Source organism: Coenobita brevimanus, chromosome 35 (genome assembly GCF_032717465.1).
Source record: "Coenobita brevimanus isolate Jiangsu-jjx chromosome 35, ASM3271746v2, whole genome shotgun sequence".
NCBI lineage: Eukaryota > Metazoa > Arthropoda > Malacostraca > Decapoda > Coenobitidae > Coenobita > Coenobita brevimanus.
The window spans coordinates 20,329,533-20,355,859 of record NC_136988.1 but is presented as its reverse complement, the minus strand read 5'-3'; the positions used below and the strand labels follow the sequence as shown (position 1 = coordinate 20,355,859).

At 44.4% G+C, this 26,327-nt stretch overlaps 1 protein-coding gene across 1 annotated transcript in view; it reads right to left on the bottom strand.

The window, feature by feature from the left end:
- The window catches only part of LOC145396205 (cytochrome P450 2L1-like), a 98,585-nt gene extending 72,466 nt beyond the window's left edge, over positions 1 to 26,119 (bottom strand). The window contains exon 1 of the mRNA XM_080269640.1: positions 26,029 to 26,119. Within this exon, the coding sequence (XP_080125766.1) occupies positions 26,029 to 26,110 (82 nt within the window). The 5' untranslated portion in view covers positions 26,111 to 26,119. The remainder of the gene's footprint in view (positions 1 to 26,028) is intronic.
- Between the last annotated feature and the right edge of the window lie 208 nt (positions 26,120 to 26,327).

The following is a 26,327-nucleotide window of genomic DNA, read 5'->3' as shown; positions in this document are numbered from 1 at the left end:
CGATGCTCAAAAGTAGCTGGGGCATTGCAAAGGCAAATGTATCACTTTAAACTGCCATAAACCCCACCTTTATGAATAGGCTGTCTTCTCTTTGTTCTTCTCTGCAACCTTGACCTGATGACGTCCTGCCTTTATGTCTAGGGTGAAGAACCACTTAGCACCTGACAGAGCATCCAGGGTGTCTTCAACTCATGGCAAGGAGTATGCGTCCTTCACTGTCATATCATTCAAGGCTCGATAATCTACACAGCACCTTTGTGAGCCATCCTTCATCCTTACCAGAACCACTGCTGATGCCCATGGACTGCTGGACTTTTCCATCACTCCTTGGCTTCGGAGATTCTGCATCACCTTCTCCATTTATTGCCGTTGGGCTGGCGCCATCCTTTGCACTGGCTGTTTAATCGGGCAGTGATCCCCAGTGTCTATACTGTGCTCCACCGGATCAGTGCACCCCAGGTCTAGGTCTCCAGTGGAAAATACATCATCAAAATTCGTCAGCAGCTGTCTCAACTTCAGCCCTTGTGAGCCATCCAGGCATTGGCAACTCCTAGAAAATAGGTCATGTAAGTGGTCTGGCAGGTATCTATCTTCCTTGACTAGGCTCCGTTTACAGGCCTTCCTCCGATGCCACGAAAGGTCCACTGGTTGGCACAGTCCCACAGTTTCTCCCTCAATGTTCTTCTGTGGCTCACGGGAGAAATTGACCACCACAACCGGCACTTCACCTGCACCTGTTTCCACCAAAGCTCTTCTCACCATCACTCCATCCACCACCCCTATACAGGTGTCAAAAGAGCCACTCATCTTGCACTGGGGCAATTGTTTTGATCTGGGGGGTTATAACTGTAGTGCGGGGTGCTCTTTCCTTGCCACCAGAACTGGTATGTCTCACTGCCATGACAGGAACCGAACTTCTTCGAACGTTCAGCTTCATGGAACAGAATACAGCTCACATCCCATGGACATCAGAAAGTCCAGACCCAGAGGGCAAGGACCCTCCATCTCAGCTACATAGCCTGGAAGCATGGCCTCTTACCCTGCCAGTTCAATCCGAACATCCAGGGGTCCCCTCAGTTCTACTCAGTGCCCGGTTACGCCACACAGTTGTTCTGATGGCTCAGGCAGATACCAATGATGTAACACAGTAGCCTCACAAAAGTCTGCTCTGAGGCCGAATCAATTACCAAGGAACATTACTTTCCACCTGCTCTTCTGTCTACTTGCACGTTGTCAGTTGCCGTTCTCTTGCATTTTCTCAGTGGGGAGGCTACTTCGAAAAGGCCAGCTGGTGGTTCCCCTATAACACCAGCCTCCACTAGTTTCCCGCTTCTTTCTGGTCTTCTGCAGCCTTCTTATCATCCTTTTTCTTCTTTGGACACTCAGAACTGACGTGTCCCACCTCACTACATGTCCAACAGGCGTTTGTTACATTTTAAGATTTCCTTGCACTGCTATGTTCTTGCTCCTTCTTCCATTTGTAGTGATCCTCCTTTTTGTGTCCTGGCTTTCCACAGAACCACCAACCTCCTCCGGTTTTCTCCTGTTCCCTCTTCCACTTGGAGCAGTCCTCTTTCCTATATCCTGGCTTTTCACAGTACCAGCAACTTCCTTCAGATTTTTCCACTTCATGTATGTGCCCCTTTCTTGCCTTGAATCCTGCACTACGACCTGCCTGAAAAGTAGACATACTGGACCTGACATACGAATCATATTCTAGAGTCCTGGCAAGTGCTTCTTGCATGCTTATGGGTTGTGCCTGCTTCACTCGCACTTTCAACTCGGCACTATCAAGAGGATCGATGAACTGGTCCCTCAGAAGAATAGCCAACAAGTTAGGTGCTGCTCTAGGGTATGCCTTGTATGCCATACTCTCCAGGTCATGAGTAAGCTGCTGTAGGGATTCTCCTCGAGCATGTGCAAGTCTCTCGTATCTTGCTTTGTAAACCTCATTCTTGTACATGGTCCCATATCTGTGCTCCAGCACTTCTACTAAGGACTGATAAACTCTTCCTCTCTACCGACATCTGATCCAGAATTTCCAGAGCAACACCCTTAAGGCTATTAGCAAGCTGCACAGCCCTCTGCCTATAATCCCAACCATTCTGATAAGCAAGTAACTCAAACTGTGCTCGGTAAGCTTTCCAAGACACTCTACCATCAAATTCCTGAGGTTTCTTTTTAATTGGACCCCCATTATAGCCATGCACTTCACTGGTTTCGGGCCTAGAAACTGGGGCATCATCATTCAGTACAAGACTTAAAACTTCTGCATGCTGATTTTTCAATCCCCATAATGCTACCTTTATATGGTTAGGATTCGTCAAGATCCACCATATAATCTATTTTTTTTCAAATGCTCCTTGTACAGTTGGCCGCACTCCCGCGTTCCCTGAACTTCACCCATAGTTTGCGATGTGGCACCACTGTATTTGTTTGGATCTTTGAACACGTAGCGTATGAAGTGCTGGGACCTAGTAATTATGACGTGGCATGGACAGTGAGTAATGGAATTTTCCTCTCAGCGTCTGTGCATTATCGAACCTATGTATCATTTAATTAGCAATAAGCATTAGGATATAACTGGACCCTGTATCGGGTGTCTAGTTTGGTGAGGAGGAGGTATGGCTAGAGGTGGCGTGAAGGAAAGACGGGGGAGGGGTAGGCTATCCCACTCTGGGTAGCTTGGCAAACTGTTTCGGGAAGAAGGTTCACCAGCAACTATCGTATGAATCTGGTTATGTAATAAACCAACAAATAAACCACCACAAATGTAAGAGTCACACATCATTATATTGGAATCAACTAAAAATGGAGAATAACCACGTAAACATATCCTGCTGTTTCATTGCAAAATTCAGGCGGTGCACAGAAGGTGCTGACCAAGATGGATATACTGCCACAGCATGTCATCTTTATGGTATTCCTAGTAGACATAAAAGGGAGCAGCATTTTGGCACCGTGCTATCACCTATGAAGGTATTCTGTTAGGTATGCACACAGTGCAGCTACGATGTAGGCATTCTAACGTGCTTATAAAACTACACAAGTTTTAATTTATGAACGTGTCTACATTCCATATAATAACAACAGGAATAGTTAGTTTTCGGTAGTTATTTTCATTGTTATTGACTAAAATAGTGTAATTGTGGTGACAGGTCAAGCCAAATGGCCTCATGAATCAGCCTCCACCCCCCCTGCACCAGCCACATCATGTGATAAGCCTAACACTTAACATGCTGAGGTCTGCTGTGTTTTACGTATCACTATGTAGCTTTCATAGCCAAGTAATACATACATTATTTAGCTCTCCATACAAAGGTGAAAGCATGCCGTGTGTGTGTGCCCCTAACCATGTGAATGTTTGTCATCTCGCTCATTCCCTGTAAAGTATTGGGTTCCAGCTTACGACTCAGCATACGACTCAGCTAGAAACAGGAGAGCCCTCCCCTCCCCCATCCATTCCCTCCCCTCCCTCACTAGCAACACTTCCTCCCCACCAAATTAGACACCTGATACAGGGTCCAGTTATATCCTAATCCTTATCACTATTTGATAAATAGGTTCGACAATGCACAGACGTTGAGAGGAAAATTCCATTACTCACTGTCTGTGCCAATTCACTATTGCGAGGTCCCAGCTCTTTATACTGCTGCGGTACGTGTCAAAAGATCCAAACAAATATGGCGGTGCCACATCGCTGACTATGGGTGAAGTTCAGGGAACTCTGGAGTGCGGCCAACTGTACACTAACCTGAGGCTCAGCAGTGCAATATTTCTCCACAGCCTCCATTCTCTCACAAATTATCTCTAAATGGCCATCTACGTTACATGCTTGAACTTGCCATCTACATGCTTCAACTGGTCACCTACATCTGTCTGCACTCCATCACATTATTCCTTACCTCATACTTCTGCTGGAAAAGGCCAGCAGTCCTTGAGCATCACCAGTGGCTCTGGTAAGGACGAAGGATGGCTCACTAAGGTGCTGTGTAGATTATCGAGCCTTGAATGATATGACAGTGAAGGACGCATACTCCTTGCCATGAGTTGAACACACCCTGGATGCTCTGTCAGGTGCTAAGTGGTTCTTCACCCTAGACATGAAGGCAGGACATCATCAGGTCAATGTTGCAGAGAAGAACAAAGAGAAGACAGCCTTTTCATAAAGGTGGGGTTTATGGCAGTTTAAAGTGATACCACTTGCCTTTGCAATGCCCCAGCTACTTTTGAGCATCGCATGGACCGCGTACTTGAAGGCCTGCTCCACCAGATAGCTCTCATCTATCTGGACGATGTGATTGTGTTTGGGCGGACGTTCGACCAGGAATTGGAAAGGCTGTCAGAGTTGCTGAACAGGATCCGTGCAGCAGATCTGAAGCTGAACCCCAAGAAGTGCTACTTGTTTCAGAAGGAAGTAAAGTACCTGGGACACATTGCAGGCAAGAACGCGATCCGCATTGACCCGGAAAAGGTGGCAGCTGTGGAAAACTGGCCAGTTTCAACTTGAGTGAAGAAGATATGGAGTTTTCTTGGTGTGTGCACCTACTACCAGCGTTTCATCAGGGACTTAGCAATGATAACTGAACCTCTGCACAAGCTGCTTGGGAAGAGGCAGAAGTTTGTGTGGACAGCAGAAACTCAGAAAGCCTTCAACGAACTCAAGCATGCTTTGGCAAGCTCTCCAGTAATGCCATACCCTGATCAGAGTCAGCCACTTATCTTGAACTGTGATTCTAGTGACCATGGTATTGGTGGAGTTCTGTCACAGAAAAAGGTTGACAAGTAGTATATGATGGCATACTACAGCAAGAAGGTCAGCCCACCACAGCGAAACTACTGTGCAATCCATAAGGCACTCTTGGTAGTGATGAAGAGCCTTGATTTCTTCCATCCCTGCTTGTATTGGTCCTGCTTCACCATCAGGACGGATCATGCAGCATTCAAGTGGCTGAAAAAGCTAAAGAATCTGGAAGGACAATTGGCTACTGGTGTGGGAGGCTGAACTAGCACAGTTATGAGGTACAGCACCATCCTCTTTGTGTATATGGCAATGCAGACAGCCTGAGTCATCGGCCTCGTGATCCGGAGTGCCAGCAGTGTAGTGAAAAAAACGTCAGTAGCAAGAAATACAGCCAAACTGCAGTGGCAAGGCCAGTATTAGATGCAGAAGACCTGAAGAAGATGCAGATGGAGGATGAAGATTTACAACCAGTGCTAGAGTGGCTGCAGCGGAGTACAATGCGACCATATTGGGAAAAGGTTTCTAGATTTAGCCCTGCAACCAGGAGCTACTGGAGTCAGTGGGACCTTCTTTGTCTGAAGAACGAACATCTGGAGTGCCAGTGGGAGACACCTGATGGCCGCAGCAAGTACTGGCAACTGGTGGTTCCGGAGAATATGTCTGGGATATTGGATAAGTCCCATAACCAGATCACTGGTGGGCACCTGGGAGTGAAGAAAACTCGAACCTGGATGCACAGAGATTCTACTGGATTGCCATGCATCATGATGTTGAAGAGTGGTGTAGGGCCTGTGATGTGTGTTGTGCCAAGAAGGGACCCAAGAAACGTGGTTGTGCCCCTCTTCAGCTGTACCAAGTGGGTGCACCGATGGAAAGAATCCTGGTGGACATTCCTGGACCTTTGCCACTCAATGAAAGAGGGAACTTGTATATATGTGGCGCCATGGACTGTTGCACAAAGTGGCCAGAAGCCTATGCCATCCCTGATCAAGAGGCTGCTACTGTTGCTCAGGTGTTCGTTGATCAGTTTTTCTGTTGTTTTGGGATATCTCAAGAGTACATTCAAACCTTGGTAGAAACTTTGAATCTTCTGTGTTCCATGAGTGCTGCAAGTTGTTGGGGATCAAGAAGACCAGCATGACCCCCAGTAAGACCACAGTCAGATGGGATGACGGAGATTTTCAACAGGACCCTACGACAAGAACTGGCCAAGTACTGGGTAGAGACAAAGAGAATAGGACCAGAAATTACCTGCATTACTGATGGCATATTGGTCTGTATCTTATGAGTCTACCGGCTACACCGTGGCAAAATTTACTTTGGGCCACGAGTTACACTTACCTGTTGACTTGTTAATAGGAAGACCACCTGGTCAAGAGCTGCCTACAGACATCTCCAGCTATGCAAAGCAACTTCAGGAAAGGTTGGCTAAGGTACATCATCAAGTGAGGGGAGCCCTTAAGTTTTCAGAAGAGGAGATGAAGTGCAAGTATGATGCCAAGGCAAATGAGGTGAGCTTCAAGATTGGTGACCAAGTTTGGTTATACAATCCTCAGCGAAAGAAGGAACAGTCACTGTTAGGGTGAGAACCAGGAGGGAGATGGAAACAGCGAGGCCAGCTTGAGATTTATTTTAATATGTAAAGGCAAGGGCACCGTCTCCCTCTTTAATGGCCTGAGGCAGACTGCCCGCCTGCGTCAAGCAAGCCCCAGGCACGGGCGGTGGAGGGAAACCTCCCACGTGAATTCAAACTCCAACACCCCCCTCCTCTATTGCAGAGAACTCTGAACCTAGTGCAGTATTGATATAAAGCACATTAGTTGAGGAGGAGGGAGGTCATTCCAATAACAAAGCAATGGGCAGGTACTGACACATCATGACTTGAGACTAGGCTTTGCATGACACAAGAGTGGCAAAATTTACATGTCACATACATTCTGACTTTAGAGTGGCATAATTGCATCAATAAGGAAATCAGTTACATGTGCAGGAGCAACCGTTGCTCTGGTATTATGGTACAAGTGCAACAAGGTCATACACATTACAAAACACGTTGACATGCCCAGAGGTACACAACACTGCAATGTCATGGTACATAGTTTTTTAGGTGTCTTGGGGCATGCCTAGCATTCTGCAGCCTCTCTAGGGGAGGAAGAGGCCGAGGGGCTTCCCCCCTATGGTCAGCCTCCTGCTGGGGACCATCCTTAATGTGCGTGGTGGGTGTCTGTTCCCTTGAATCCTCGTAGGGGCGTAGGTGGCAACGATTTCTGAGGGAGGCTCACCCACTGCCGTCCAGCTGCACCAGGTATTTCCCTTGAAGGTGGGTTGTCAATGATTACCCCGACACTGTCCCACTACCCAATCTCCTGGTTCTGTAGCTGCACCCACTGTTCTGGGTCGAGAGGGGCGAGGTTGTGTCCCGTCTGGTTGAATCTCATGGCCACAGCATCCCCAGTGTGGGACATGGCCCGTTCCCTGCTTCTCGGCATCCTGGCCCATTGGCTGCTGATGCTGAAGTGTTCTTTGGCAGCAGGTAGCCTACAGAGTCTCTCAGCTGATGTCCCATCAGCAGCTGGGCTGGGAATGCGTCGGTATCATGTAGCAGGGTGTTAAGGTAATGCAATAAGGCCCTAGCAGCAGCATCCGAGTCCAGGGAGCCTCCTGGGTGGGTGTTATTCCTCAGTAGCCTCTTGGCGAACTTGACTGCAGCCTCTGATCGGTCGTTGGACTGTGGGTCATGAGCTGATGACACCCTCAGCTGCACATGCCACACGGATGGGAATGCCCTCATTTCCTAACTTATGAGGTTCATACCCCCCTCACAAGACAGAACCTCTGGGATTCCGAACCTTTTCAACCATTTACGAAATGCTGTTATAAGCCATGAGCTGGCAATGCCCCTGGGCAGGTGCTCCACCTCCAACCAGCTGGTGTGCTTGTCTGCATAGTTGATGTACCCTTCCCCCTCCACTTGGAAAAGATCAGCCACCGTTTGCTGGAAGGTGTACTCAGGTGGGAGTGTGGGCAGCAAGGTTTCCGCGGGTTGTGATGGGGCATTGATTTCGTACACCTGACAGTGCCTTCGCTTCTGCATCACCTCAGTTTCTATGCTGGGGCAGTACACGCATTGCTTGGCGCACCTGGGCATGGAGTGTCTGCCCTGGTGACCTGCTTGGAGGTTGGCTAGGACCGCACATTGAAGGACTGTGGGGATTACAAGTCGCAGATGCCCCTCATCTCTAGCGTACATGACAATGTCCTTCTGGCATGACAGGTCCCTCCGCATTCTGCAGTACAGGCAAAGTGCTATTGGCTCTTAATCCTTCCAGTCGGCCCAGTCCCCGGCACTCATGCGCTCATGGAGGAGCCTGTAGTCCTCATCCTGGAGAGCTTAATCTTCCACTTGATGGAGGTCCACAATGGCGCCTTCCTCGTCTTTTAGGGTGCAAGCTATCGCTGCCATGACCGCAGCATATGTAGCTTCATCCAGGTCTGTTTTGTCCGGTTCCTGGGGCTTTCCCCATTTTAACTTTCTTCATTGCTTCCACAACTTCCATTCTACTGATTTCTTCTTCTCTTCTCAAATCCCTCCTTCTCTCAGCCATTCCCCAGCCACTTATACTCGTATTACTTTCATTTTCTATGCTCAACAGTTCCTTAAAGTGTTTTCTCCATCTGCGCACTTGTTCTCCCTTCTCCACTAGAAATCTACCATTTTTATCTTTCACTCCCTAACTAACTTCTTTGGCACCCTGTCTAATGCTCTCTACCTCTTTCCAGAACATTTTCCCACATTCCCTCCACTTTACACTCAAATTCCTTCCAAATTCCTCATCCATTCTCTTCTTACTCACTTACTAATCTTTTCACCTCTCTCTTCCTCACTACATATAACTCTCTCTTCTGTCTCTCAACTTCTTCCACGCCCCTATTTCTCATCCACTCACTATATGCTTTCTTCTTTTGTGTCACAGCCTCTCTCACCTCTTCATTCCACCATGCTGTTCCCTGTACCCCCTATTGTCTTCTCTTCACCCCACACACCACCTCACATGCTGCTCAGATTTCTTCTGTGAATATATTCCACACTTCTTCCAGGTCCCCCATCTGCTCCAATCCATATTTATGCAGTCGCTCCTCCACTTCCTTCTTATATTCTGCCTTATTTCCATCCTCTTGTAATCTTTCCACCCTCCTTGCATCTACTACTTCCTGTCCTTCCCTTCTTCTGTTTCTCCATTTCATTTGGACTTTGATCCTCACAGCCACCAAGTGGTGGTCAGAAAGTCCACTCCCCCAATCTCTATATACTCTTGCATCCATTCCACACCTCATCCTTTCATCCACACACACATAATCAATCATTGCCTTCCGTTCATTCAGTTCACCACCCATCTTTCTCATCACTCGCCACGGATACCTATGGATCATTTTGTGCCCGTAGGGGGTATTGGCTATCACCATCCTCTTCCCGGCACAAATGCTCACTAAAGCACTGCCATTCTCATCCACATCTGCAGACACACACCACTCACGAACTACTCCATCCACCTTCACATTCCCTACTGTTCCATTCATATCTTCAATCAAAAACACTCTCATTCCTTTCCAACTCTTCCATACACATTTCCACATTTGTCCAGAATTCTACTATCACTCTGCTTGCACGATCTTGCATTGGCTTATACACACACACAATCGCCCACATTTGTAGTCCAACATTCGTTCTTACCCACACAATCCTTGACCCGACTGATCCATACTCTCTTATACTCTCCTTCCATCAGTTACTCACAACAATACACACACCTTCTTTTGCCTTCTCATTCTCACCTACCCCTGCGCATATACCCCAACCATACTCCCATTATCTCACACTCTCACCTATCATTTAGTTTCAGTTACTCCACATACATCCACTTTCGCACCCTCAAGCACCTGTACAGTCTCTCTTTCTTTCACCTCATTATTTGCTCCCCTTACATTCCACGTAGCTATCTGTACCATGTCCTTTGTTCGGTACTTAGTCGTCATCTTTTGGTCAGTCCTGGTCCGAGGCTTCTTGTTTCTATTTTTAGCTAGATGTTTTCCGTGGAGGGGCACTAACCCTCCGCCAACTCACTTGTTGTCACGTAGGGAACGCGTGTTGGTTCATATTATGGTTACCACCCAGCGTTGTAAATACTTTCGTAGTTCCCAAGAAATCATCTGGCTTGCCATTCAGTGCAGAGCTACCCTAAAAGCAGAGTACCACGTCACAAATTGGGTGGATGATGGGCGTCCCCACGTACCAGCAAAATAATTCTGACCGGAATTTAAAAAAAAAAAAAAGTTTTTTACTCCACCAAAAACTCAATTTCCGCATCTTTTTAACCCGGCAAAATCTTACACAGGAGTAACCTTCAGTGTTTAACAATTTACTGCTCAATAATTCATGTGGTGAGAGGGATCCTGAGATAGATAGATAAATATACAGATAGACCAACAGATAAACAGGTAGATGGGTACAGACAGGCAGACAGATGGAGATACTGTACATAGGATGGCTAATGAGACACATCAACATAAGACATATCTTTTAATACAACTACATATAAGATATATCTTTTAATATACAGTAACTACACATAAGTAGTGCTGAGTTTAGGTGACACTACACTGAATGTGGATCCAAGGTGTGTGATGCAACCCTGGGAACTGATTTTTTCTTTATTCTCTCTCTCTCTCTCTCTCTCTCTCTCTCTCTCTCTCTCTCACACACACACACACACACACACACACACACACACACACACACACAGCTTTTCCCTCCCCTCTTTGCTTCTCTCCTACTCATTCCTCTTCACACTTTGCCTCTCCTCAATGACCACCCTGTAAGGCTTCGGGGCGTTTATAATTATCACATCAGGGTCTCTCTCAGTCTTCAGCGTCTCTCCCTGCGGCGGTGAGAAGGTGAAATTCTGCAACAACGCCGTCAGGAACACAAAGATCTCTACCTTGGCCAAACCCACCCCCACGCACACCCTACGACCTGTGGATAAGGGGATGGAATAAGGGTTGGTATGGGTCAGAATAAAAGCTAGATTATGGGCTTGGACAAAAGCTGGAATAAGGGCTGGAATAAGAGCTGGTATGGGCTGGAATAAGAGCTGGTGTCGACTGGAATAAGAGATGGTGCAGACTGGAATAAGGGCTGGAATAAGAGCTGGTGTGGGCTGGAATAAGAGCTGGTGTGGTCTGGTATATGAGCCGGGATAATGATAGTGAATGATAATGAGACTATAATCTTTTCACTCTACAGTAGCATGGCCTAAAATTCCAATCCCTCCACCTTGAATCCTGAGTTTTAACAGTAGATAGCATAAGAGGATGCTAGTCATGAAGAAGTGCTGTGGAGAGGAGGGAGAACCATTGCATTGGCTAGCCTCTGAACTACAAGAAATCTATCTATCTATATACCTAGGCTGCTTCCCCCAGGAAAGGGAGGTAGCCGAGACGGGACGACATACTCCCAATTTACTCATAAACACAAACACATTCATTCGCATCTTAGCCCCAAGGGGAGAAAGGACAGATCCTCACCGTACCACACTGAACGAGGGTCAACTGTGCAGTGCTGTCAGCGACATCTGCAGCATGGTCCGACAGCAGAGCTGGTTTACCCCTACCGCATCACAGTGGACCCATCCCGTTACCCACACCTGACCTGTTAAGCTGATCAGACCAAATACAGGAGAATATCCCCCCAGGGCTGCGTCATAATTTGTTCATTCACAAACTCTCTCCAATCATTTCTATCACGAGCAGCCACTCTTCCTTGCTCAACAGACATCCCTCTCGCATCCAATGCTCTCTTTACATTGTCCATCCATCGTATTTGTGGTCTTTCTCTCAGCCTTACACCTCTCATATCTGATCCAGTTTTTTTTTTTCACAAATAACTCATCATCCATTTTTTCCACATGCCCAAACCATCGCAACACCCTCTGCTCAACGCGATCAGCCGTCTCCCACACATCTCCAGTTCTCCTTCACACTTCATCATTTCTCATTTGATCCATAGGCATCACTCTACTCATACTCCTCAGACACCTCATCTCCAATACATTCAAACTTTTCCTGTCTACTACACCCATATTCCATTTTTCAGTCCCATATAACACAGTCGGTACCACAATATCCATCCATTCTAAGCAAACAATATCTAATCACTTTTTCATTCCTCCCAGCACCTTTCATACTTCATTCATTCCGAACTTCACTTCTGCATCTATTCTTCCATCCTCAGCAACATGAGACACTAAACACTTAAAGCACTCTACCTCCTCAAGCAACTCGCCATTCAGAACTGTTCATCATCCTACCATCTACCAACCATGCACAATTCATCACTTTACCCTTATTTTCACTTACTCTTAATTTCCTCAATTCAAACACCCTTCCATACTCCTCTACCAACTGTCTTAATCTCTCCTCTGAATCATCCACAAACAGCAACTGATTCAGATTCCACTCACTACCATCAATATTCACCAGAATTAAACCTCCACCTAAGACTCTTGCATTCACCTCTCTTATGAATACTAATCAACCAAGGAGACATCACACATCCCTGCTGCAGCCCCTCTCTCATGGGAAACCAATCACTCACCATATCTCCCACTCTTACATATGCTCTACTATTTACATAAAAACTTTTCATTCCTTTTAGCAACCAACCATCAAGTCCATACAATCTTAAAACAGTCCACAAAGCCTCCCTATCAATTCTATCATACGCTTTCCCTAAATCAATGAATGCTCAAAACATATCCTTACCTTTCGGTAAATACTTTTCACACACCTGTCTCACAGCAAACACCTGATCCATGCATCCTCTCCCTCTCCGAAAACCACACTGCTCATCACCAGTCACTTCCTCTGTACCCTCTCTAACTCTCATAATTAGCACTCTACCACACCTTACCTACTGTACAACACTCAACAGACTTATAGCCCAGAAGCTAGTACATTCATACTTATCACCCTTACCTTTATACAGCGGAACCACACAAGCACTTGCCCAGTCAATTGGCACCATACCTCTCACAAAACACACATTCAACAATCTTACTAACCATTCAGCAATAGACGCCCCACCACCTTTCAGGCACTCCACAGCACACCCATCCATACCTGCAGATTTCCCTGTTTTTATCTTCTTACTGCCTCCTGTATGTCCTCCGTCATGATCAAAGAATCATTCAACCCTCCCAACACATTTATTCCTTGCACCCTTCCATCTTTCACAGTCTCAGCCTCCCTTTCCTCCTCTACATTTAACAATCTTTCAAACTACTCTGCCTGTCTCACCCTTTACTGCATCCATCTCAATTAACATTCTTCTGTCCTCTACTTTTCCTCGTTCTTCCTTCCCAAACTCTCCCTTTTGCACCCTTTTCACTTCCTTCCAAAACATTTTCTTATTCTGTTGAAAATTCTCAGTCGACCGTTTGCCCCACCTCTCATTTCCTGTTACTTTAGCATCATTCATAGCCCTTCTTGCCCTATTTTATCTTTTCCATATACCTCTCATATGACACATCCTTCCTCCGCAGCAACATTTCATATGCACGTCTCTTCTCAGCCACAGCCATACTTACTTCCTCGCACAACCATTCATTTCCCTTTCTTACACCACCACCCACTTGTCTCACACTACACACATCTTCCACATGCCCCACCACAGCACTCTTAAACAGCTGCCATTACTCTTCCATGCTGCCACTTTCCTGATCTTTTACTGCGTTCCACTCATCTTTCAATTTCTCCTAATACTCTATCATTTTCTCTTTTTTATTCAATTCACTCACTTTCAAAACCTCCCGGTCACACCTAACTCTCCTAGTTCTCACCCATCTTTTACCTACTCACAACTTTCCATCCACCAGGTAGTGGTCAGACGTACCTCCACCCTCCCCTCTCAAAACTCTCACATCCAACAATCTTCCTCCTACATTCCTAGACACAGTCACATAGTCCATCAATGCTCTATCAGCAACCCTTCCACTCTCCTGTCTCACCCATGTATACTTCTCAAACAAAATATTTCCAGTCATCATCTCTCGCTCAACAGACATCCGTATCATTCGTTCACCATTTTCATTTCTTTCAGGCACATCATGCATACCAACTACACCTTCAACTGCCACATTTCTCACGTTAGCATTCAGATCTCCCATCATTACCACATTCACATTCGCTTCAAAACTCTGCAGACACTCATCAACATATTCCAGAATGACTCCCTCTCTTCCTCAGCCCTTTCACTACCAGGGCCATATGCACTCGCATATACCCACAACTCACGTTCAAATTTCGCTTTCAAACACATCAGTCTTGATGACACCTCCTTCCATTCAGTTACACACTGCTGCACTTCCGGGCCCACTAACACTACAGGAAACGAGCTGGAAAAAGATGAAAAAATAAATCTGGCCAAGTGAAAGTAAAAATAGTATAGTGTCAATAAAAGTAAGTAATGATGATGACGATGATAATGATGACTATGTTCATTGCCTTTTCTTTCCTTATCATCAACTTACCAATTCCAAATGGCAGAAACCCCTCCTTCCTGTTGTTAAATGAGCCGTCTGGACTAAGGAAGTGGTCTGGGTTGAATTCGTTTGGTTGGTCCCAGAACTGAGAGTCTTTGTGGCAGAACTCCAAGTGAGGAAGAACCACTGTGCCCTGGTAAAATAAAAATACTAATAATAATACTAATAACAATAATAATAATAATAATATTTAGAGGATCCCCCAAAGGAGGGAATCACACCAGCCATGAGCCGATACATATCTAGCGCAGCTGGAAATATGACCTTGACCTACCTTCACCAACTGCGAACTCGTCCGAGATTTTCATCCCTATCACACACGTATAAAATTTTTTGATGGTACTGAATCTTGAGTGGTTGCGAAGTTATCGGGCTAACACACACACACACACACACACACACACACACACACAGTCACACACTCACACACCAACAAACTGAAAACAATACCAGCATCATTGTCATGGCTGGTAATAATAATAATGTGGATATTGTGTATTTTCAAAGATTTTTCCTTATTTTCTCCTTCACTACTTTAATAACATGAATTTGTTATATTTTACTTATTTCTTCTAATTTTCTTCCTAGCGGTTTTAAGTGTTTTCAAATACTTTGCAACATTTGTTTCTTAATGATTTATATTGTACAGAGCACCTCAATAACCACTTCTGCATTATTGCTGTGATACTAAAATTATATAAATAACATACAATACAGTTTAGTGTTCAAGGCATGGTAAGCATGTTAAATCACTTAGGGTGAGGTACTACAGAGTTTCCTAGAATATGCATCTCATGGATTCGAATCACGGACACCAACCTTGGGAATGAGGTACCCGTCCAGCATGGTGTCTGCAGAGGCAGTGTGAGGGACGGCAAAAGGTGCCAGAGAGATAATACGGTGCACCTCATGAATCACTGCTTCCAGGTACGGTAGTCTAGGAAGAGAGAGAAAGAACTGTGCATGAGAGAGAGAGAGAGAGAGAGAGAGAGAGAGAGAATAGTTGTACCACCAAAATTAATGTTCTTACATGACCCTCTGGCGGTCATATTGAAAGTTGGAACTGGGAATCTTATGAGACAGACAGACAGACAGTGAGATTCTACCACCAAACTCTTTTACTTGTTCCTCTCATAGTAGAAGAGAAGGCTGTCTCTTGGGACCTCTTGATCAATTTGCCTCTGGACCCTTGCCTGTACCTCCGGGTGCTTGGCTAAATACAAGATAGCCCAGCGCACAGTGGACAAAATGGTGTCAGTCCCAGCGACCAGTAAGTCAATAATCATAGTACGCAAATCCTGTTCTGAAAAATATTAAAAATGATAATTAGCGATTTGAATGTAAGCAGAATATTCTGGTACTGCCCAAAGGAGGTTATGATGGTCTCAGTTTGGGCAGACTAAAAACCTGATTATCGTAACACCTAAATCCAACACTGAAAAGTATGAAATGGATAACCAGTGACTTAAATGTAGGCAGAATATTCTGGTACTGCCCAGTGCAGAGTGGATATGGTAGTCTCAATCCCAGTAAACAATAAATCGATAACAATAATATCCAAATCCAGCTCTGAAAACTATGAAAAGGACATCCGGTGGTTGGAATGCAGGCAGAATATTCTGGTACTGTTCAGAGGAAAGTTGGGGCCATCTTCTTGTCAGCTAAGTCAGCTGCCCAAGACCTCTTCCCAAGCAACTTATTTTGCTTAATACTCTATGTCATTCTCTTCTGCTTCACTTATGTCTTTTCAATACCACCATACTCAACGTAATTAACGTACAAATTGATGTTGACCAGCCGTATCCAAAAATCAGTCACTAACGATGAGGTGTCATGGAGCTTCCTTAACCAACGAGAATACTGATCTTGATATGGTGGTGCTGATCCCAGCAAACTGCAAGTTTGTTACCATTACATGCAAACCCAGTAATGAAAAAGGCAATTTGAAGTGAGAAAGTTATTTATCTGGGATTTGAGCCTAGCTAAAGTATTACACTTGGCAAAATCTAAGATGTCTAAGCGCAGTGTGGATATCATAGCCTTGAGCCCAGCAAACAGTAAGTCACTCATCATTACATGTAGGTCCATTTCTGAAGATGTAATAAATAGATAAATAAAAGTTTGGTTCCGTTTAGATCCAAAGTGCTTGAGTTGACCTTGCTGTGTGACACTGGTCTGTGACTTTGATCTTTAACTGATTATACTCAAAACTGAGTCCATTAATTCTTGCCATATCCTCAACCCTTCCACAAAATTTGGTCTAAACAGAATAAAAATTACTTAAGTGGACTTTGCCCTGTGACCTTGACCTTTGGCCTATCGTTATAGGATTATATATGTACCATCTTTTATATTGTGCAGGAAGAGGTTTAGGTTTCCCTTAATCCACCTAGAATACTGGCTGTAACCTCACCTGTGTAGGGAGCATCCGTGGTCTCACTCTTAAATAAATCACATAAGGAGACGTGTCACGAAGCCTCCTGTGGGATTTAATCTCACCTGTGTATGGAGCGTCCGTGGCCTCTCCCTTGTTGTGGTCCATCTGTATCAGGTACTGGTCTATGAGGTCCCTGGGATGAGACGGGTCCAGTGTGTCCTTATGATCCTTCAACACTTCCTGCAACACCATGCCATGCCCTGAGTTGCCTGTTCTTGTTAATGTGTCCTTGAGTTGCCTGTCTGTTAACTCCTTAACAGCAGGGCATCACTTTCGTGACACTTGGGAACAAGGGATCATACCGCAGGGCGTCACATTTGTGATTCTGTGTTATTTTGAATTTGCCCGGCCTTTCAAGTGGTGGCTTGTATCATCTATCAGTACTGCCAATGTCCAACACTAGTCAGCACCCCTAATCTCATCTGTACTCCCATCCATTGTTGACAATTTAGCCATTTTTCCCCGTTCTTGACTCCCCTCCCTACCTCCCCTCCATTACCCTCTCCTCTCACCTGCCTGGCCGCGCTGCAGTAAGTAAATCTTTCTTGGAAATTTCCATTGATTTCATCCATTGAAATAAACCCTATGCCCTATTCTTATACAAAATAATATATACATAAAAGAAATAAGGTAAGTGATAGTGCCATACACCTGAAATTGGCTAATTATCACTTGACGACACCTCATATGCATTCGTTCGCTAATTTTCCCTGTTTATTTCCTCTTGAATTATGCCGTATAATCTATTCTCGTAATAAAAATATATATAAAGAAGGAATGGAGAAGGCTAATTGATATTTACATTTACCTGGAACTACCTAATTTATTATGTATTGCCTAGATATCCTGGTAATGTTTTCGTAGTTCTTATATTAGCAGATGTCACCACGCTGACATTGGCAGCCTTTCACTGCCCCTAGGCCACCACAGCATTCAGTTTACTGTCGTCTTTTAAGGTGAAGCCACGTTGGATTCGTGCCTGTCCAATTCCGCCGCTTTTTAGCCCCATGCAAAGGGCCCTGTGACCTCTACCCATACTAAACCTTGTGTGGAAAGGGGTAAAGGGCTAAGTGACTGCTGTGGAACGTGAACTGGCTATTTTATCAATGAAAATGTTGGACAGTGACTACGATCTTTCTGGTGACTAAAACAGTGCAAGTGGAAATGGAAATAATGTGTAAACAGCAAGTAAAAGCAATGAATGTAAATAAAAGTGAACAGTGGAAAATAGTTTTATAAGTTACTGCAAGTGACAGTGCATAGGACAGTGTAAATAAAATAGAAATGTAAATAATGTAAATAAAATAAAGAATGTAAATAGAAATGTAAATGAGTAGTAATATAAGAATACGAGTATATATACTAGGAGTAATGAATGTGAAAGTTTCACTGCAGCATGTATGAATACTATGTGTTTTGAAAGCGAGTGAAAGTGACAGATTCTCTCTCAACACTAGTATACAGTACAAGAAAATGAATACTACATATTTTACTGAAAGTGAAATTGAATGCCTACAGTGATAATAAACTACTATTACTGAAGGAAACTTATGGATAAAGACTGCAGATATATATAAGTGTTATATAGTAATAGAAATATAAAGTGTGAGTGTTTTTATGAATAATAAATGACAGAATACCAGCAGCGAACGAGCGCAAGTGGGAAGCTGGTACTCGCTCATAATTTTCATTGCTATAACAGTGTTTTTTTTTGGAGTATGGATTCCAAACTATTTGAAAATCATAGAATAGTGTTTCTAGTGATAATATCAGGCTGTGGTAATCATATTACGAAGTGTCGGGATGTGTAAAGTGGAGACTTCGTTACCCAAATTCAGAGGTCTCCACAAGTCCTACAGTACTCGACGAAGGCTCAACAAACATCCCAGGAGAAAACTGAAGGTATGTGCCATAAGCATACATAATTATAATATTCTAGGAGTAATAATTGATTTTTGGCAAGTATTTTTAGAGAGTCTCTCAGAGCGCGAATATCCCTGCGGGACATGCAAGAAGCGCCAAAACAACCCCACGGTTTAGGGGTTAATATGTCCATCCACCATTATCCAGTTCGATATTGTATTATTTATTTTTCTCTCTTTCTAACCGTCCCACGCAAGTGTAAGTTTCCTGGCTCACGATTTTACTCGTCTGGCTGCCCGCCCAGCCCGCCCGCATGCCGCTGAAAGCACGTATTCTCGCCTTATTTTCGCCACCCAAACTCAATATACTGCCATGAAACCTATATCATCTCACTCGTCGATGTTTGTTCTAGCTGTTAAGCACAAAAAAAAAAAAATCAGGAAGACACGAATAAAATTACAAAAGGCAGCCCTGAATAAACATATTGCAATGTCAGCTTCACTTCCCAGCTTCACCATTCGAATGCTTTCCATCGTTCAAATATTATTAGAAGTTTTGATAGAGAATTTCATCAGCTTTCAAACGAGAATTATCCAGTTTTGATACAATTTGTAGATTTTGAGAAAATAGCCAACAACTGAAAGCCATTTTTTTTTTTATCTTTTTTGTACAGGGAGCTTTTCTGCAAAACTTTTCTCACACCTTATATTTTTATTCAATAGTATTGTGTAGAATTTCATGAACTTTCTCACGTCCACGCTGATTTTTGATACATCTCATAGTTTCCGAGCAAATCGCAAAAAATGATTGGGTACTCACGGCCATGTGTGACTTTCATCATGGACGCACAATCAATGTTATATTCCCGCCTACGTAACAACGACTTTTTATCAGAGATACTACATTGTTATGTTGTGTACATACGTAGAATTTACTTCTCTTTATCATGGTTCTTACATGAAATCGATACGTCTAATAGTTTTCGAGTAATTGGATGACAAAGTGAGATTACTCCAAGCACTTTTGACTTACAGCAAGCAAGAAAAAAAACACACTGTTCCCCCGTCTTTTCCTACAAAATATGCTTCCAAAGGCTTATATTTTGGTAATGAACATATGTAGAATTTTCTGCTCTTTATCATGGTTCTTACAGAAAATCGAAACGTCCAATAGTTTTTGAGCAATTGGCTGACAAAGTGAGTTTACTCCTCCAAGAGCTTTTGACTTTTACCGTGAGAAAAAAACACTCTCTGTTCCCCCGCCTTTTCCTACAAAATATGCTCCCAAAGACTTATATTTTGGTAATGAACATACATAGAATTCACTGCTCTTTATCATGGTTCTTACAGAAAGTCGATATGTCCAATACTTCTCGAGTAATAGCACGACAAAACTAAATTACTCTTCTGATAGCTACTTACTTTTACAACAAGGAAAAAAAAAAAAACACTGTCTTCCCTCCCCCTTTGCCTGAAGACTATGCTCCCAAAGTTTTTTTTTTTTTTTTTTACTTTTATGTACACTGTAAATCTTGAAGGGTTGTTTTTAGTGTTATAACCTACTAGACATGAACACTACTTTTTTCTAGTTACTGCTAATGAAGGCGTACATCCTGTCATATGCGTAATATGTAAGAGAAAATGGTGATTTGTGTGAAAAATATAGGGATATTGATAATAGGTCAATATATATATATATATCAACAAAATTCGGAAAACTCACTTCCTCCAGGGGTGTTGAGGGGCCTGAAGAACCTTGTGGGATTTGAAGATGAGGAGTTATGTAGCATGTGAGGAGTTATGTAGCATACAGATAATGCCTGCCTCATTCCACACTATGGCTATGGCATACTTAACATATGCTAGTTCCAATATATCACAAAGCAAGCCACTATAGCTTTCACACACTGCACGGTTTAGGCACTGGCTTCTCTATATACGTATATTTAATCACAGCATAGGGCCCAGAGGAGGCGGAGTGGCAAAACCCCGCTACAGTGAACACACGTCTTGCCACTAGGCCTAATGACTGATAATGGGCACCATTTCTTCTCAAGAGATATATCTATGTTCCATTGACAAAATCATTTCAAAATGTGCTCAGAAATAATATATTATCACACTCAGTCCACTGGGGTTTTGACTCGGGTGGGAAAGGGAGAATTAGGGTGATTTAAAGGGTCAGCACACGTGACGCAGCCTCACAGCCTGGCTCCTTGTGATTGACTAAGGTTTCTCACTATGGGCAGCCTCCTGGGAGGCTCTACAATGATGCCAATGGTTTACCTCGGAAGAGGAATGCACCTGCTAGATCACGTCCAAATTTGACACAAATCGGCAAAAAACTTTCCTTTTGATGGCGTTTTTACTGCTTCTTCAAGCGATTTGCGTGAGTGTGGGTCTGTGCCAAAGAACGCTATTCGCGTCAACGTGCCTGGGAGGGATAACTTGGTCCAGAGTTTCATCCTTTTGCAATTTATTTCACGTAACTTAATGGCAGAAAAAGACAATGTTGCAACTCCACATCCTGTCCATAGCATATCTTCGTCACAAGAAGATGAAGAGGAGGACGAGGAGGATGAGGAGGAGGAGGCAGAAGAAAAATAAGAACAGGAGAAGAAGAAGAAGATGAAGGAGAACGAAGAATGCTAGTCACTGCTCCCCCAGTATCCCTGCTTGTCGTACGAGGCGACTAAAAGGGTTGGTGGTGGGTTAGTGCCCCACCCCGTAAAAAGAACTAACTAAAAAAGCAAATAAAGCGCCTCGGACCCGGACGGACCATACGTTGACGACTAAGGAACGGACAAAGGACATTCTGAGAGTAGGAACGTGGAATGTGAGAGGAGTGAATGATGAAGTGAAAGAGAGAGAGATTGTCCAGGTGCTTGAGGATGCAAAAGTGGATATATGTGGATTGACTGAAACTAAATGGAAAGGTGAAAGGATGAGAGAATGGGAATACGGTGTAGGTATATGTGCGGGAGTCAGTGAGAATGAGAGGGCAAGAGAGGGAGTATGTCTGATGATAAGCAAGAAGTGGAAGGAGAATATAAGAGAGTATGGAACAGTGGGTGCAAGGATTGTATGGGTGAGGATGAAAGTAGGTATACAAGCATGGGCGATTGTATGTGTGTATGCTCCAACAGAGGATCGAGTGGCAAGAGTGAAAGATGAGTTTTGGGCGAGAGTAGAAGCATGTATGGACAAGTTTGAGAGGAGCGAGAGAGTGCTGTTGATTGGAGACATGAATGGCAAAGTCGGGAATGTACGAGTGGATGGAGTGGTTGGTCAGTGGGGTGTGCCAGCAGAAGTAGATGGGAATGGTAGTGCTTTGGTGGACATCTGTGCTGGTAAGGGGTTGGCAATAGCCAACACCTACTTTCGTCATAAGATGATCCACCGGTATACATGGAGAGTAATGAGGAGGATGGATGGTGAACTTGTTGAACAAAAGGCAATGATAGACTACGTGTGTGTGGATGAGCGAATGAGAAGACAAGTGTTGGATGCAAGGGTGTGGAGAGGGTGGGGGAATGGAGTCTCGGACCATCACTTAGTGATGGCCAAGGTAGAGCTGCAAAGAAAGTGGTTGAGGAGGCGAAGGGGAAGACAGGAGGAAACAGCTCCTGTGAGAAGAGTGGAGAAATTGCAAGATAGTGAGAAGAGGACAGAGTATAAGAGCATAGTGGAAGAAAGATTGGGAAGGTATGAGCTAGAGCAGATGGAAGGGGTGGAAGACGTATGTAAGATATTCACGGAAGAGATAAGCGCAGCGTGTGAGGTGGTTTGTGGAGTGAGGAGGAGATGCAAGGGTGTGCAAGGGACAGCATGGTGGAATGATGAGGTGAAACGAGCTGTGGAACAAAAGAATAAGGCATATGGTGAATGGTTGGCGAGTAGAGGTAGGGGAGAAGATGAGAGAGAGAAGAGAGAGGTATATGTGAGCAGGAGAAGGGAGGTTAAGAGACTGGTGAAGGAGAGTAAGAAGAAAGTGGATGAAGAGTTTGGGAGGAATCTGAGTGTGAAATGGAGGGAGAGTAAGAAATTGTTTTGGAAGGAGGTAAAGAAAGTAAGGATGTGTGAAAGGGGAAATAGTAGGGGAGTGAAAGATAGGAATAATAGATTGTTGGTAGAGAAGAGAGAGAAATTGAGGAGATGGAAGGAGCACTTTGAGGATTTGTTGAATGTAGAGAGTGAGAGCAGTGTGAGTATAAGTGGTTGGGGAATGGCTGGGAGAAGAAGAGATGAGAGGAGGGAGGAAGAGATCAGTAGGTCGGAAGTAGTGGAAGCGATGAAGAAGATTAAGCTGGGAAAGGCCCCAGGAATTGATGGAGTATGTGGTGAAATGCTTAGGTATGGGGGTGAGATTGTTGTGGAGTGGATATGGAAGTTGTGTAGATTGGCTTGGGAAGAGGGAAGGGTTCCAGAGGACTGGAAATCAGGTATAATTGTTCCTCTGTACAAAGGAAAAGGGGAGAGAGAAGTATGTGGTAACCATAGGGGTATTTGCCTTCTTAGTGTGACTGGTAAAATATATGGTAGAATACTCATTGATAGGGTTAGGCATATGACAGAGGAGCTAGTTGGAGAAGAACAAGGGGGATTTAGGAAGGGAAAAGGGTGTGTAGATCAGATATTTGTTCTAAGATGTTTAGTGGAGAAGTATCTAGAGAAGGGAAGGAAAGTGTACGCTGCCTTCATGGACTTGGAGAAAGCTTATGACAGAATAGATAGGAAAGGTATGTGGAAGGTATTAAGAATATATGGAGTGGAGGGGAAATTGTTGAGTGCTGTGAAGAGTATGTACGAGGGAGCTAGGGCTACGGTGCGAGTGGATGGTGAGCTGAGTGAGTTCTTTGATCTCAATGTGGGACTGAAACAGGGGTGTGTAATGTCTCCATGGCTGTTTAATATATATATGGATGGGGTCGTAAAGGAGGTACAAGGTAGGGCAGTGGATGTGGGGGTGGCCCTAACGAATGAGGGTGAGATTTGGAAGCTTCCGGTGTTGCTGTTTGCTGATGATACAGTATTGTTGAGTGAAGATGAATGGGAGTTGCAAGGTTTGGTGAATGAATTTGGGACAGTGTGTAGGAGGAGGAAGCTGAAAGTTAATGTAAACAAAAGTAAAGTTATGGTGTTTGAGAGGAATGAAGTCACAGAGTGTGCAGTGAGGTTGGATGGTGAGGATATGGAGAATGTGAGTGCATTCAAGTACTTGGGTAGTGTGATGAGTAAGGATGGAACTTTGGGGGATGAAGTGCGTGAAAGGGTACAGCAGGGAAGGAAGGTTGTAGGCATGCTGAAAGCAGTGATGAGAAATAGGGAAGTGAGTATGGAAGTTAAGAAGTCTCTGCATGATGGTATTGTGATCCCTACCCTGACGTATGGAAGCGAGGCGTGGACCTTGCAAGAGGGGAACAAGTCAAGAGTGAGAGCAGTGGAAATGAGTTACTTGAGAGGAGCATGTGGAGTGACATGGAGGGACAGGTTGACGAATGAAGAAGTGAAGGAACGTTGTGGGGTAGATGTGGATGTGGTTGAAAAGATTAGGAGAAATACACTGAGGTGGTTTGGACATGTGGAGAGGATGGAGAGTGAAAGACTGACTAAGAGGGTGTATGTGGGTGAGGTGGAGGGAGGGAGAGGGAGGGGTAGACCGAGGATGAGGTGGAGGGATGGAGTTGAGAGGTATATGAGGGAGGGGGGGGTGAGTTGGGGGGAGGGGAGTCAAATGGTGGGTGACAGAGTGACTTGGAGGCGTTTTGTCTGCGGCCACCCTTTGCGGGATTAGGGCGTCGGGCTATAGATAGATAGATAGATAGATAACACACACCCACACCCACATCAGCAGATGGAGCCTTTCCCACAACTTAAAGAATTGACAAGGGAGATGTAATATATAGATGATCCAATACAAGTGGAAATGTTGGATGGGAGGTAGACACAGAGCTTCAATTCTTTATTTTACATTTTGGGCTACCCTTTCTGAAAATGGGTTCCGTGTAGCCCAAAACGTTCTTTTCTCTATGGTTTTGGACTACACTCCCTGGGTTCTTTGTAGCCTGGAGCATTAAACAAAATAAAGAGTTCCAGCTCTAACCTGTATCTCCCACCAAGCGGCGCAATACGAGAGTCGACCCTCATGTATACTTACGGAAACTATATCCAGGCATCTCCCCACACATTGCTGAAGTTTATCGTAGCCCAGTTTTTTCTTGAAGAAGGGAGGGGCAACTTTATGAAGCCATGGAAAGAGGTTGAAGAGGTAGACTGCACCTACAAGAGATTCGTCGGTAGAGCAGACTAACTCAACGGCTTCCTGTCCTCGCGGGTCATCCATTTCGTAATGCATGTCTGGGGAAGAAAGAGAGGAAGGGCGGAAAACAGGAAAGAAAGAAATGTGGGAATGTCAAATATGAAGTGGAGCAAGAGCAAAGCAGAAGGAAAGAGCAAAGAATAAAAACAGTGTGGAAGCAAAGTTTGATGAGGAAATGGTGGACTGAGAAGATGGAAGAACAGCTAAGAGATATGATGATGATGATCATGATGATGATGAGGAGGAGGAGGAGGAAGAGGAGGAGGAACACAACCCTGCAGTTCGTGGTGATGCACACTACTACTACTCATATACTACCACAGCTTCTGCTTCTGCTGCTGTTACTACTACTACTACTACTACTACCACAACAGCTACTGCTACTCTTACCACCATCACTACTACTACTGCACCAGTACCATTGCTATTGTCATACAGTACTGCATATTTGCCATACCCTGTTAGCGGCAGGGGTCAACTTACAGTCACTCTTGTCTCTGTCATTTAAGGTCTTTTGGTCATTTCAGCTGCTGTATCCCAACAGAGAACTAGTCCAGAGTAGAGCACCCTGGACGGCTCCAGCATTCTTCTCTGTGTCTAACAAGATGCTAGGCGAGGATAACCTCTTCATACCATTGTTTAGGGTTCTTTTGAGGATCTTTTTAGGCCCTGTTTATGTATCCTGCAACATTCAACCCAATGCTTGTCAACCAGACTACGCCTATATTGTCATACTGTAGGACTACAACTCTTACGTGAATCGTGTTCAGAGCTTCGAGGAGTATAGTTTATGTTCAGTACAAATATTCCATACATGTCACAAAAACATATGACTAATAAAGATACATAACTTAACAGAGGCAAATGCGAGTAGTTTTTCAGCTTGGCAACGTCTGGGCCCCTGCCTGACTACTTTTGGTCTGCTTATGGACTGGAGGAGATTGTGTGGCCACTATGTCCTCCCTCAGTCCTTACCCAAATTTCTCAAATTTCTGATTGACCTGTAGTTTAGTCATGCCTTTTAGAGGGTCCAGCAAATACAGTGAACGTTGTTCTAGTGTTAAACTCACCAGCAACCATCTTCCACACCACATTCAGTATGGCCACCCCCAGAGAGAGAGGGAGTGGTTGTTCCTTGCCCGTGTGCTTCATATAGTCTTGCACCAGATACCCTGCCTCCCTCTGTATCACCTCCTCGAAGCAAGTCTTCCCCATGCCCAGGTCCCGAAGTTGATGAAGGGCAAAGCGACGATTCTTCTGCCACAGGGCCCCATTGCTGAAGGTTATGCCTGCAGTAGAGGATGTAAGTTTAGTTGTATATATATTCATCTATCTATCTATCCATCTATCTATCTGTCTGTCTGTCTGC